The 15,804-nt window shown below is 41.7% G+C and overlaps 1 protein-coding gene across 1 annotated transcript in view; it reads right to left on the bottom strand.

The window, feature by feature from the left end:
• RASGRF2 (Ras protein specific guanine nucleotide releasing factor 2) overlaps positions 1 to 15,804 on the bottom strand; it is a 234,112-nt gene that overhangs the window by 43,928 nt on the left and 174,380 nt on the right. The window contains exon 18 of the mRNA XM_065874125.1: positions 6,621 to 6,727. Coding sequence (XP_065730197.1) covers positions 6,621 to 6,727 — 107 coding nt within the window. The remainder of the gene's footprint in view (positions 1 to 6,620; positions 6,728 to 15,804) is intronic.

Genomic DNA, 15,804 nt, shown 5'->3' with positions numbered 1-15,804 from the left:
GGTGAGAAAACTGAAAAGGGAGTAGCAATATTCCCTCCATAAATTCCTTTGGGAAGAAGATTTTTAGGTAAGTAGGCCATTTCAGTCTGACCTTACACTTTTTTTTTTTTTACGCAGGCCTCTCACTGTTGCGGCCTCTCCCGTTGTGGAACACAGGCTCCGGACGCACAGGCTCAGCGGCCATGGCCCACTGGCCCAGCCGCTCCACGGCATGTGGGATCTTCCCGGACTGGGGCACGAACCTGTGTCCGCTGCATCGGCAGGCAGACTCTCAACCACTGCGCCACCAGGGAAGCCCTGACCTTACACTTTTAAAACATGTAGGCTAATTTCCTTTAGCCTAGAATTAAGAAAATAAATGACTGTTTCATTCTCAGTCACTTGTCATTCAGATAGTATCCCTTGTCTGATGAAGCAAATCGTAACCTGTGGACACAGCTGGAGGCTCCTTTATCAGTGCCATTCCATGGTCTGTAAAATCCCACAAACAAGTGGACAGAGAATTTTTTCAGAATTAGTTGATCAATAAGACAACTCAGGAAAATCAAAATTGCTGTAGATTATACATACGAGACCTTCCACAGAGACTTGAGTGTAGATCTGAGCTGTTTATAGCCAGCCTCCAAGTCCCTCCCTGGCTGTGCACAGAGGACACAAGCAGAAACGCTAATTCAAAAATATACATGCACCCCAATGTTCATAGCAGTATTATTTGCAATTGCCAAGATATGGAAGCAACTTAATGTCCATCAACAGATGAATGGATAAAGAAGATGTGAGATACACACACACACACACACACACACACACACATATATATACAATGGAATATTAGCCATAAAAAAGAATGAAATTTTGCCATTTGTAGCAACATGGATGGACTTGGAGGGTATTAGACTAAGTGAAATAAGTCAGACAGAGAAAGACAAATACTGTATGATATCACTTATATGTGGAAACTAAAAAATACAACAACTAATGAATACAACACAAAAGAAGCAGACTCACAGATATAGAGAATACCCCAGTAGTTACCAGTAGGGAGAGGGAAGGGGGGGCCATATAGGGGTAAGGGGCTAAGAGGTACAAACTACTGCGTATAAAATATGCTATAAGGATATATTGTACAACATGGGGCAATATAGCCAATATTTTATAATAGCTATAGAGTATAACCTTTAAAAATTGTGACTCACTCTATTGTACACCTGTAACTTATACAATATTGTACATTGGGCTTCCCTGGTGGCGCAGTGGTTGAGAGTCCGCCTGCCGAGGCAGGGGACACGGGTTTGTGCCCCGGTCTGGGAGGATCCCACGTGCCGCGGAGCGGCTGGGCCCGTGAGCTATGGCCGCTGAGCCTGCGCGTCCGGAGCCTGTGCTCCGCAACGGGAGAGGCCACAACAGTGAGAGGCCCGCGTACCACAAAAAAAAAAAAAAAAAAAAAATTGTACATTAACTATACTTCAATTAAAAAATTTTTTTAGAAAGCTCTACAGTCCTGAAATATACAGACACCTTGGAATTGTGTGAATGCCATGTAAGGCTGTCCGGCAGGACACCCTTAAGAAGGGTCTGGACACCTAGTGAAAACACTTCCTTTACTCAGAGTCTCTCTACACACAGCTCTGATTTCTGGTCCACTAGTGGTTGTAGTCTCTGTCTTGGCTGACTTTGGAAACTTTAAAGGCTAGAAAATGACTTCCTGGAGAGAATGAACAACAGCAACATTAAAATATAAACTCAACAACTATTACTGGACCTCTACCACGTACTCAGCATTGCAGAGCCAGTGAAAGGAGATACAAAGATCCTTATCTGGACGGAGCTTCCAGGCTGGTTGGAGGGAGAGGAAGTGTGTATCTCTCCTGGCCTCAGCTGGAAGGGGTATAGTCATAGGCACCTATGTTGTACTTTACGTCCTTCTTGCTTCTTAATCCAACGTCACCTTTAATTCTCACCACATCCTTAGGTGCGGTAAAACAGGGATGGTTGTTCTCTTTTTTAGAGGGGGAAATTAGCGCCCAGAGAGACTGAGTGACCAGCTCAGGGCCCCAGAGAAGATATAATGGCGGAGCTGGAAGAAAAACACAGGTCCTCCCCGACTCTGGGCTGCGATGCATAGACAAGGCATATGGGAGAAACTCAGCTCGGCCTTGTGGCTTCACTTTCAACAGGGAAGGAAAAAAATGAGTGAAAAAGCACTACAAAATGAGGAGCAATCAGGTCAGAGTATGTTCACAGCTGAAAATTTTTAGAATCAGGAAAAAAATAAAACATCTTAGCTTTACCAAATACTAAAGAAAAGGCTAGAAGATTCCAGGAGAAGAAATGGCATTCTAGCACTACCTCTGGGGGCATGGGGAGAGTTGAAGGTGACATCCTAGGGAAATTTTATATCTCTGGAGAACCGACACCCATACTTCTGCAGCTCTTTATTTCTCCTGAAATAAGTTCAAGGTAGTATCTGCCGATATTAGTTACCTTTGATGAGAAATGAGAAATAAATGCATGATATCCAATACTTTGTAGGAGACTCGATTTTCTAGATCATTTGGAGACAGATTTACACCTTGTTTCGCTGTGGCTTTCCTGTTTTCTACAAATTGCAATGGTGTCCCTACTTAGTCTACCATGTGAGAAAAAATGCAATTGTCAGCATGCTGCACTGCTTTGTGAAATGAGTACAACTCCCTACTCAGTTTTTTAGAAGCTACTACTTCAGGTAGCCACAATAATGCTACATTCTTCCTTAAATGGACTCAACTGATACTGAATGAATCAGATAACAAAACCCCTCTTGTCCCAGCCTGTTCATTTGTGATGTGAAAACCAAAGACGACCTGGCAGAGTCAGATTATAGCCCAAGTTTTCAGACCAGCAGTCTCATGTCACAGCTGGACGTTGCCTTTGGAAGAGTAGAGACCTTTAGATAAACCTGAATAAAGGCATCAAGCTGTGCTGTTAATCCTTCTTTAAGCACCGTGGTGGTCACCCTGCTTAGGGTCCCTCAAGTCAGGGGCCGCGCTCGCACCTCCTCTAACTCACCTGGCTGGGGCTGTGCCACAGTGGTGAGAGGAGACGCTGGGCACACAATGGGGCCTCTAGGACGGTGAGCTGAACCAGCTCTGTCCACTGGAACTATTTACGAATCCAGACCTGCTCTTGCTAACAACCCACTAAACTGATCCTGCTCTCCATTAAGAGGTTAGGACTGGTCTGGTCTCTATAATGGTCACATAGGAAATGTAATGAATTTGGAGAAAGAGTACATTTTAATTTTAATTACAGTTAAAATAAAATGTAATTAAAATTGAATTTAATTACATTTTACTTGTAATGCCAGTGGGATAAATAAAGGTTTTGTTTAAAATCCATATGAAACTCTATAATGGTGCTATGCTCTTACTGCCCTTCAAAATTCAGAAGAGAGAATTAAAAGGAAAGCACTGACTTTCCCCAAATAGTCAAATAGCAACTTCTCTTGTAAATGTAGTTTACCAACTTGCAAGTGAAACCTAAAGTCTAAACTTTGGATCCAGGCCATGAGGTGTAATTAAAAGCACTCTGGCTTTGGAATGGACAGACCTGGGCTCAAGTCAAGCCTAAAGCAAATCAGTAAAGGGAGGAAAGGAGACCTCGACACTGACACCAGCAAAGAAAGTCCTAAAGCACTTGCCAAAAAGCAGAAATGTTACAGAAACACCCTGCACCTCACGCGCTAACCCAGAGGATGATGGAGAACTCGGCTGAATGAGGAAAGGTGACAGGCTGTGCACATGATGAAGTTATACCAGGACAATCGAACACTAACCACAGATCCCCACAATCCACTCACTCATGCAGGGAAGGTAAGAAAAGACAAATGAGTGAGTGGTAAGAACTGCCTCTGGCACGTCGGGGTCTAAATTTTATACCGTAATCCTGACAAGAGAAAAGACTGGATGCCTGAGCAATCTGTACCATCCACACATGTAGCAATGTACCCCCCGATGTGGACAGGGTCTGGGAAGCTGTGGTCCCCTAATGGGAACTGATTACAAAGCGCTTACCCATGTGTGAGCACATCTGAAGTCACAGGCTGCAGAGTATCTGAATTGTCCAAACAAAAGACCACACCTAGGGGCTTTCTGGATTAGAACTAAAGGCCACCAGGACAACCTGAATAAAGAGACTCTTGCTTTCACATCAATCCATTTTCTATTCCAATGGCTTGGTGCTATTCAACTTGATATTGCCTGTATGCACACATGTATACATGCGTGTACAAGGTAGCTATCAAATCAGATGATAACGTTTTGCTCTAAATCTCTTAATTATGAGTGACGGATTCAGCACACCAATCTCTTCCCATCTATGAATTCTCTTTACCAAAAGTAAAATAACCCTAGCCTACTGTAATTTGATTTGTGGTACTTTTCCAGCTACTATAAGAGTTATACGTGAATTGTGAGGGATCCCTGTTGAGATTAGAAAAAAAGGGCACTGGGCTTCCCTGGTGGTGCAGCAGTTAAGAGTCCATCTTCCAATGCGGGGGACACGGGTTCGAGCCCTCATCCAGGAGAATCCCACATGCCATGGAGCAGCTAAGCCCATGGGCCACAACTACTGAGCCTGTGAGCCACAACTACTGAGCCCACATACCGCAACTGCTGAGGCCCGTGCACCTGGAGCCCATGCTCTGCAGCGGGAGAGGCCCACTGTGATGAGAGGCCCATGCACCGTGGCGAGGAGTGGCCCCCGCTCACGGCAACTGGAGGGAGCCCGCGCACAGAAACGAAGACCCAACGCAGCCAAGAATAAAAACAAATAAGTACATAAATTTATAAAAAAAGAAAAAGAGGGCACTGGGGATTGATAAAAGGAAAGTGAAGCTGATGGGGAAGCAGGGTTAGAGCTCCTGAGGGAAGATGTGGAGGAGAGGAGGGAGCTGGGGCCAGGGAAACCGGGGCTGTGACTTTGAGTCTTGGCATGAACTTGCAGGGGCCAAGCTGTGACAGGGGAAGAGAGCAAATTAGCATCTGTTCAATTTTGTCTATTGAAACTACTCTGCATCTCTAAGCCGCTGTCGGATCCAGGAATCAGAAGCCAAAACTCTGAGTCAAAAACTAGAGATGATGGGATGGACAGTCAGGTGCAGGAGAAACATCACTCTCATGTTTTATCTGCAATGAGGCAAAAGGGATTCAAAGCAGCTCACTGAGACTGTGGAAAAGAGAGACTAGACATTTCAATGAACTCAGGATGGTTCTCAGAATTTGGGTCATACGGGATCCATTTTTATTGACTAAAGATGTGTAAGATGAAATGTTTACATACTTTACTTAATGTGCTGTCTTCGTTTTTATTTTAATTAGTATTTAAGAGTTGTCACAGGCTAACTGGTGGTGAGGTCCAAATCCCACTTTTTCCAATTAGTGAATTGTCTTGCCAGAGGGGTTTCAGAAGCCTGGCCCTCATGTGACTCTCTCTGATGAACGGTCATTACCAAGGGCCAGGCGGTAGACCTCTGAGAATATGATGAAGTGAGCCATGGGAATTTCTTACATTTTTTCTTTTTCTCTACTCATTAGCTAACTCACATTTTATGTTTCCCGTGTTCTGATCTGAGCCATGAAGGGCCCCCTTCTCTCTCTCAAACTCTCCTTGCTGGGTGCTAGCCAGCCAGTGTCCAGGAGGGCCCACCCTTTATTTGGCCGTGGGGGCATCGTTTGGCACAATTCATGCCTTGAATCAATGAGGCAAAGGGGGCCCTTGCTTTATTTTGTGAGATGGTGAAATCCATATAAATTCTATAAACTTGCACTGAAAACACACAAATAGATAACAAGCAGGTGTCCTGTCAGCGTGATGCAATTTAAAAACAGAGTACATTAGACTCTTGAACAACACAGATTTGAACTGCATGGGTCCACTTGTATGTGGATGGTTTTCAAGAGTAAGTTCTACGGTACTACACAATCTGCAGTTGGTTGAATCCTCAGATATGGAAGAACCACATATATCACATGACCATGGGTGCAGAGAGCCAACTATAAGTTATATGCAAATTTTCCACTGTGCAGGGGGCTGGTACTCCTAACCATCACATTGTTCAAGAGACAACTGTTCTAGAAACCAAAACATCAAAGGGCATGAGGCAAAGTATCTTCTGAATTGGGCTGAGAAAACACTCCCTGACCAGATGCCAGAGTGTCTGGTACCAGAATGTTGCTTACTTCTAGGGGCACCTGCTGTTTACTTCCAAGAGGTACCACCCCAGCTGAGCCAACTCCACTTACGGAGAGGGCCCTGTGAACAGTGCTCCCGGGTGGCAGGGGACAGTGGCCCTGCCACAGCTCTAGTGTCCGCAGTGGGTGTTGTTGCCTGAGAGATGAGGGCAGAGGGCAGCCCTGCTTGACCTCTTGTGTTGTGCCCTTTGCAGATCTGAAACAGCAGATGTTAGCACTACACGTTTGTTTGCTTCGATCTGTATGCCCACCCTCCAGCTTCTTCCCTTCCTATGTTCCAATTTCAAGGTTTCAGACTCCAACTCCAGAGAATCAGAAGGCGTTGTAATGACTTAAAAAGTTGGTTTTAAAACAAATCCTTGAAAGTAATTACCGAGGCCACTGAATTACCTGTGCGTGCTTTGAGACCCAGTGACGGAGGACGTTCAGTACGCGATTGGTGGCTGTTCTACGTATGATAAACTCTTTGTCACATGTTCTCTCGGTGTTGTTAAATCCTTAGGAGGAAAAGAAACACACACATGATGTAGTTAAAGCCACTCCCCAGGGACCTGGAAAAGGTCACTTATTTTGGGACATTGGTTAATGAAACTCACAAATGACACATCTTGGCAGAGGAGCAAGTACTTGAAACAACATTAGCTTATACTTTTGCTCCAAAGGCATTATATAACCACAAACATTTTCAATATCTGTAGATGGATGAGCCTTGGCTCACAGATGATACAACTACTTTCTTGTGCACCCACGTATTGAGAAGCAGTATAGCATAGTGGTTAAGAACATGAACTCCACAGCCAGATTGTCTGGGTTCAAATCCCTGTTCTCCTACTATGTAAGTTATGGCTCCTCTTTGGTGACCCGTTTCCTCACGTCCTGCGTGGGATGAGTGTACCAACCTCAGAGACTCGTTTGGAGATTAAGTTAGTGCATGTTAAGCATTTAGAATGGCACTTGAGAAAATAGTGGGAGCTTATTAAAGTCACCAATAACCTCCATGTCTCTATATTCAAGGGATATCTATCATCTCTCCATAGGAAATCTCATCTAATGATCACCTATAAAAAATTACTCACATATTTATGTCCCAAGATGTCTTCTCCGAACTCTAGACCCATATATCCAACTGCCTCTTGATATTTTCCTCTTAGATGTTTCAAAAACCTCAAACTCAATATGTACAAAATAAAAACCGAATGCCTTTCCACCAAACCTTGTCCTTTTCCAGTGTTCCCATCTCAGTAAAGGAACACCATCAGCCATCCAGTTACATAAGCCTGAAACTTTGGAATTGTTCTTAGGCCATCTCTCTTCTTCTCCCTGATAATTTCACCTGCAAAATAAATCTCAAATCTGTCCATGTCGTCATATCCACAAAGCCAAAACTGGCATCGAGCTCCAGCAATTATTATCTAGTCCACTGACAACAGCCTCCTAACTAGTTTCATTGTCACTCCTGCCCCCTCAAACCTGTTCTCTTTTCTGAAGTCAGAAAGATCTTCCAAAGGGCATATTAGATTTGTCATTCCCCTGTTTAAAGCCCTTCAATGACTCAGGATAAATACAAAACTCCTTCACACAGCCTACAACATCTTCCATGGTTTGCCTCTTAGCTCCCTCTCAGCCTTTTCTGAGACCATATTCTTCTATTTCCTCTTCCATTTAACCACCCTTCTTTCAGCCCGTCATCCTCAACCCAGCGCCTTTGCATATACCGTCTTTCACTCAGTGAAAGCCACTCTTATGTCACTTCCCCAAACGAGCCCTTTCTGGCTTGAGCTGGGTAAATCCCCCATTGCACATCTCACAGCAACATGCACATTTACTTTCTGACACTTGCTACATTTGCAATTTTGCATTTATTTATGTGATTATTTGCATCCTCCATGAAGATAAGGATCAGATATGTTTTTGCTGAGTATGAGCACATATGCGGCATGTAGCAGATGCTGGACACAATATACATTTGCTGAATAAATGAACAAAAGCTTGGATAGTAGGAACTAACTATTTACTTGAATATGCTACAAATGTAAGGATGATTCAGTGAAAGACTGAACGAACAGTCATCAGAACCTATGAATGAGTTAGACAAAAAAGTCCATGAGCTTCTAAAGGGCAGGGGCCCCTTCTCCATACTCCTCTTTGACTGTAGACAGGCATATTCCACCCACTAGCAGACACTGTCAGAGGATGATGATGTGCTCTTGGCAGACTAGATATCCTGAAAAAACCTTTTGCTATTAGAAGCTTAGAAATTCTGGGTAAAATATAATAAATATCTTTTAAAATGCACAGCTGAGTTCTCAAGAAAATAAGGAATTTTCCAGGGTCAAACACACAGAGAGATCTGAAAACCAGAACTAAGCCTCTGAATTATTGCTGTCTGCCTTAAGAGGAGAGCAGTTTACCAGTCTTGGTAACAGGAGATGTGGATTGTAAATCCACGTGATTCAGGAGACAAAGGCCCAGGAAGTGTGAGTGCCAGAGTTAGAACTGAGACTCCCACATAAAGTTGGAACTCTCAAAAGACCATCCCCTCTGCCCAAGAGAGGATTAGGAAAAGAAATTCTCCAACCTGCAAAAGGAGACAGTTAAGAAACTTGACTGTCTTAGCCTGGATCTCAGTGAGGGTGAAACAAAGGCTCCCTGAGAACTGATAACCACAGGCGCACCTCATGTAGGTTCGAAGCCCAGATTGAACCACTACTGGCTGGCCCCAGCCAGTGATAACTCCGGAGGCCCTGACAAAAGCACACACAAAACCGCTCCGGAGAGACAAACGCTCGCCCTCAGCCTATACTGGATGACCAACAAGAAAGGCCTCTGAAGAAAACCTCACAATCCCAGAGTACAAAACACACAAGCCATCCACCATGAACAAGGGTCTGTAGACAAAGGGATCGGGAGCGCCCCCCCACCCCCCCACCAAGAATTTCACAAACTAGAACTATGCAATAGTTCTAGTTCAAATATCCTAAAATTAGGATGTTTATAAAGTCTAAAGATATAAAAGTAGGAACTGAAAACATGTGAAAAGAATTTAAAATATTTCAAGTCAGATTTTACAAGAATCACATAAAATGTCTTCAAATTAATGGAATTATTCTTTCAATTACTGTTGACAAATAGACAAGCTGAAATTTAAAACAGAGATAGATATTATAAATAAATACAGGTTAGACCCAGTTGAATAAAGAGTAAACTGTAAAGAGATCTGAAAAACACATCTGAGAAAATTACCCAAATGCAGTACAAAGAGCTAAAGAGGTAGAAAACAAACACATATATATGGAATGTAAAAAAAAAAAAAAAAAAGGTTCTGAAGAACCTAGGGGCAGGACAGGAATAAAGATGCAGATGTAGAGAATGGACTTGAGGACATGGGGAGGGGGAAGGGTAAGCTGGGACGAAGTGAGAGAGTGGCATGGACATATATACACTACCAAATGTAAAATAGATAGCTAGTGCGAAGCAGCTATAGCACAGGGAGATCAGCTCGATGCTTTATGACCACCTAGAGGGGTGGGACAGGGAGGGTGGGAGGGAGACACAAGAGGAAGGAGATATGGGGATGTATGTATATGTATAGCTGATTCACTTTGTTATACAGCAGAAACTAACAACACTGTAAAGCAATTATACTCCAATATAGATGTTAAAAAATATAAAAAAACAAAGAGGTAGAAAACAGGAAAGAGGGGAGACTGGCTATCTGATTGGGAGCATGGACCCACGTGCTATATTACAGCAAGACCATCCGTATCAGCTGAGCACATGAGAGCACAGTTAAGGCAACTTCAGTTAATGAGTGAGCAGCAGCCCCGTTAATAAAACTTGATCTATCAGGATTTACTACAGGTATGCCCCTCAGATAGCTAGTTTATGTATCTGGTTTAGGGAACTTCTAAGTTGGTGGTTTAAATAGAATTGACAGAGTGTTTCTAAGATCAAAGACCTCCATCTGTTGATCAAGCAGTGAAAAAGATTCCCACTTTTCACAGATTTTAAAGCTCTGTGATCAGAGCAACAATTTTCTGCAACTCGCCAGATTTCCTCTTTATTGCAAACTACCATCTAAGCTGGAGGCTGCTTGGGCAATATTTATTTCTGAATTTAAACGTGAACCATATAGCGAATTGGTGGCAATATCCATGTAGAAGGGATTCTGTCCCAAAATCATGGATCCACCCCCAAGAAGTTCTTATGCCATTTTTTAGAAGAGCAAAGAGCAAATCTTTGTGGAGCTTTAAACATCTTTTGCTTGTCAAGTGTCACAGCACAACCAAACTCCACAGATACCCAAAGAGTTTGTTTTACTAACATCACACATCTGGAATACTGTCACCCCGAGATTCCTGTCTTTCCAATTTATGCATGTCTTTTTTTCAGTTGTAGGCACTGGTCAAACAAGCTAATTTGGGCAACCAAAGCCATCCGGAAAAGTGATAAGAACCAAATCACCGTATGTGTGAATTTAAGAATGAGATTCAACTTTATGGTCCTACCCCCAGACACCTTGTAAGTCATTCTCTCCCTTACAGCAATTGGTAGATGCAACATCTCTCTGATTAAACTATACACTCCCTGGTGAAAGCATTTTATCTCAGGCATCTTTGTAGGCCCTTCAGCTTTGCACACGGGCACTCAGCAGTTATTTTTCTTAGCAAAAATTGCAGCACTCCCAATGAAAACTATTTGAAAGTGTCTGCAGATGCTATGTATCTGAATAAAGGGCATCTTTCCACCATATTGCCATGATGACTATGTATTTGAAATCTATCACAAGCAGGACATACAATAAAGTAGTGGGGAGGGAGGCATGGAAATTTTAAAATAGAGAAAAGGAGGAAATTTTTCATTTTATACTTCAAATGATGTGATACTTAGCTAACTTCACTGCCTACTTTGTAAGAGGCAAGTAAAATAATGGTGAGATGGAAATAAGATTACATGTAGGTGGATTACGGACTTGTCCAGTTAGAGCTGAGGACAAACTATCAAAGACAAGGAATTCTTGAACATGGGAAGGTATTTTAACATCTAAAGTAGATCGCCAAGACGTGGACCATGGAGTTGTTGTTAATGCCAACAAAGCATCTTTAGGCCATCCTCTGACTTGGTGAGGAAAGTTAGGGTACAACCAGGAAGAGCTAAAAAGCACAGAGATAATATTGATGCCAGTGGTCCATGGGCTGCCTGGAAGGAAAAGTATATGCTAACTATTGGTTACTTTAGCCACGTTTCTAGAACCTGTTTCTTATTGTGAATAATTTTATCCCCAGTACCTGGCATTGTAGGTCTTAATAAATTTAGGCTTATTGAATGAATGCACTGAGATCACTTTAATGACTATATCAGTGAGGCAATCAAGAAAAATGCCACAACAGTGATGAATAATTTTTCACTTTATACAAATGGGACTCAATCTCTCCAACAGCGTCAATGTTATCCATGTGCTTTACTTTGTCTGGTAGATATCTTTCTTTAAAAATCATGTGCAGTACAAAATCATATAATTGGTTTGTACATTTCTGTGCACTTGGATTACAAGTGTATTTCCACTCTGGTTGTTGGCATGGAAAGATCGTTCATATTTATTGTTTCTTTGTGCCAGGCATTGTGCTAGGAGCTTAACAAGTGGTCTATATTTTAACCCTTGAAATAATAACAATTGGCATTCATTGCATGCCCACCAAGTACCAAATATAGGACCATGAGTAATGTGGCTTGTTCAACAACAATGGCGACAAAGGAGGGTAAATGTTGTTTCCCCCACTGACAGGAAATCAGAGAGGTTAAGAAACCTGACAAAGGTCACAGAGTTAATAAGTGGCAGAACCAGGACTTGAGCCCAGGTCTGCCCATTTCCAAAGCCAGAGTGCTTTAAATTATACCTCATAGCCTGGATACAAAGTTTATACGTTAAGTTTTACTTGCAACTTGGTAAATATTATTAAAGCTACAAGAGAAGATGCTATTTGACTACTTTGGGAAAGTAAGTGTTGTCCTCTTAATTCTCTTTTCTAAATTTTGAAGAGCGATAAGAACATAGCACCATTATAGAGTTTTATACGGTAATGGATGTTAAATGAAAACTTTTATTTATCTAACTGGAATTTAAATTTTCTCAAAGTGTACTCGTTCCACAAATTCATTACATTTCCTATGTGACCATTATATAAACCAGGGCTTTTAAAACTTCCAGTCATGATCTATTAATGGGCAGTGAGATCAGTTTAGTTGGTTGTTATCAGCATTTAAACAATGAAATAGATAAAAACTGAGTAGATTGTACATAGTGAGAGTACGTATTCTTTAGAGAAAAATTTGTACCAGTTGTATGTGTGTGTGTGTGTGTGTGTGTGTGTGTGTGTATCCTGGATCAAAATGTAAAATGTATGAGAGTGGGTTGCAATAAAACAGTTTGAAAATGACTAATACAGACAATCTGATTATTAGCACTATGTTTAAACCACCTGCATTAATTCCCCAGAAATTCTGGATAACTAAGTCCATTCCTTACTCTGAAACATGTCTGAAGGAACAAGCAGAGGACGCTCATCCTCTTATGGTTCCCCCTTTGTTTCTGTCACTAAACACTCTTCCCATTCTCCACCCAATCCTCCAGGTTGTCCACCTCTGCCTCATACCTTGGTTTCCGGTCTGTTCTTGAGCTGACTCCAACCAGTTCTCACTCCCTCGGGGACATGATTCTCTCCCACGGGTTTTTCTACATATTCCAACCTGACACCTCCAGTTCCACCATTTCCCCAAATCCCTCATTCCTTGTAAGAAATGCTTCTTACAAGATATTTCCATATTAATGACACATTCTTCTCTCATAAAAAACATATCCCAAAATCAAATTTATGTTTTTTGCTCTCAAGCGCTTCCCCACCCTAACTTTCCTGTTGACTTAATGGAACAACCATGGTTTCCACTTCTCAGGTGGGAAACCTCACGCCTCTCTGTCTCTCCTTGCTTTTTCCCATTAGGTCAACAAATACTGTTAACTTTTTGGTAGCATCTGTCAACCTATGTTCCAGGTTCTCTGTAGGTATTGGGTGAACAAGAGATGTGGTCCCTGCACTCATGGAGCTGGCTCTTCAAATGGGGAGAAGATAGCCTCCAAACAAGTAAAACACCAAAAATGTGTAATTCAAAACCCTGCAAATGAGCACGGTGCTGTCTCTTCAAGAGTAATCTCAAATATCCCTCCAATTTGTTACTGCTCCAGCACCAAGTACTTCTAATGTCTCCCTGTTGTCCACTGAACCAAGTCTAGAATATTTTCCTGATATGAAGAGGCCTTATTAGCTAGTAAACTGAAAAAAAAAAAAAACAGGCTAATGCAGACAAACAGATTTGCACATACACTGTGCTGAACGTTGTGATAACAGTATTCACTGAGTCTATAAACTAACAGACTCATTCTTGAGGTATGATCTAGAATAGCTACAATTATGGAAACTGAACTTTAGTCTGTATATAGTAGGAAATTTGGTGTAGTAATCTACAGGTACATTCAATTACTCCTATCTTAATGGACTCTTAGTTGGCAATCTTTTGTTTGCAAAGGGACAGAACACCCAATTCAAACTTGCTTAGAGTAAAAAGGGAATTACTATTTTATATATCAGGAGATAGTTCTAGATTCAGATCCTGTTTGATTCAGAGGCTGATGTTAGCCTGGCCCATGTCTATTTCTCTTTAGTGCTTTAATTCTGCTCTCATTTTCAGGTAGCAAAAATGGGTAAGGCCATGCTAGACATATAACCTCATATCACACCATCCAGAGGATGAGAGTGCATTCTTTCTGGTACCTTCCACTAAAGATAAAGAAATTTGTAACCTAGAACTCCTTCAAAACGTCAATGAAATGCAAAGATGTTCTGAAGGACTTCTAGGTTACAAATTTCTTGCCAGTATATGTATAACTGATTCACTTTGTTATAAAGCAGAAACTAATACACCACTGTAAAGCAATTATACCCCAATAAAGATGTTAAAAATAAATAAATTTCTTGCCAAACTGCACCATACCCCTTCCTCAAACTCATATCACGATGGCAATGGTGGGGGAGGTGTCAGAGATCGCGGGGAAATGCATGCGTTTTGTGTGTGTGTGTGTGTGTGTGTGTGTGTGTGTGTGTGTGATGAGGAGGTAAGCTCCCACTCAAAGCACATGGCCAGAAATGTGAAAGGACTAATGAGGCAATGGACAAATTTTGCATAGTGCGTTTTTAAAAAAATTTTTCTATAAGTGTATCCTTATCCTTGGGTTGTAAAGTTCTTCTCCGTACTCAGTTTAACCTGAGATTTTCTCTAAGTAAAATTAACTGTAACAATGAGAAAAAACACATCCTTGTAGAATGAGGAAAAGAAGCTTAGCAGGTCTATCATTATTTATGATGAAAAAATACATGAAGAATGGCAAAATCAGTATCTTCCCTTTGCCTTCCCTTTTCAAGAAAATCAGTAACTAAGACTGTCAGCTGAATTGTTCTCATGGATTTTAAAAATATGTGCTGTTTAGATTCTTGAAGAAATGATTATATACTAAGTTTAAAACAAAACTTATTGAGAACCATTGGGTGTTACTTCTTTTAATTTCTCACAATTGTATAAAACACATTCCTCATTTTTACAGATGAGGAAGCTGAGGCTCAGAGAAGTCCAGTAGCCACCTAAGGTCACAGATGGTAAAAGCAGAGCCAGGAATTTATGGCAAGGTCACTGGATTCTAAAATCCAGCCTCTTCCCACTGAAACACCCCGTCTGAATGCCTAGTCACAAGAAAGCGCTAGCTGCCCGTGTTTATCGCTATGTAAGCTCCAGCCCTCCCATTGCTGCCATCAGCTTTTGTGCTGGTGTAAAGATGCAACAAGGACACACAGCCAGTATGGAGGGCGACGGTGACTTCTGACAAAGAAGAATGGGGTCCTTTGAGGAGTCGGCAACAGGTGAAGCCACAGAGTAAGCAAATTTAAATGAGTTTTTCAAAAAAACTGCTGAGACAAGAAGAAAAGAGACAGGCTAGAAACTGAGAGGGGACGCAGGTTTGTGGGAGACAATAACTTGAACCAGTTTGAAAATTAAAATATGGCAATATATAAAAGAAACCAAGAAATCTAATACTCTTGGTCAGAGTTTTCTTGACAGTAAAACCAGTACTACCCAGGCCTTTGAAAATACAGTAAATGCTCTAGAAATGGTTAACAAAAAGAACACCAAAAAACAAAAGGAACAAACTTTAAATTTCTCAATTATTTCTTTTTCTGCCCAACTTTATAACCAACTATCTGAAAAAGGAAAGGAGGACGATTTTTCTGTACGTGATCTGAATTCTCTGATGGGCACCTGCTACCTCTTCTGGATAAGAGGCAGCTCACCCAGTCTGATGTGGAACAATATTTCCTATCCTTGCATTAGGCAAAATTTCCCCACAAAATCAAAATTAATGGTAATTTTCCAAATCCTTCTACATTCTACAGAATGCTACACACACATCTAGAAATGCTTTTCCACGGGGGCAGGGATGGGACAATGAGTGATAGCTCCTGACCCCGGG

Source organism: Phocoena phocoena, chromosome 3, assembly GCF_963924675.1.
Source record: "Phocoena phocoena chromosome 3, mPhoPho1.1, whole genome shotgun sequence".
In the NCBI taxonomy this organism is placed as follows: domain Eukaryota; kingdom Metazoa; phylum Chordata; class Mammalia; order Artiodactyla; family Phocoenidae; genus Phocoena; species Phocoena phocoena.
The sequence above is the reverse complement of the archived record's forward strand: the minus strand, read 5'-3'. Positions and strand labels throughout refer to the sequence as shown.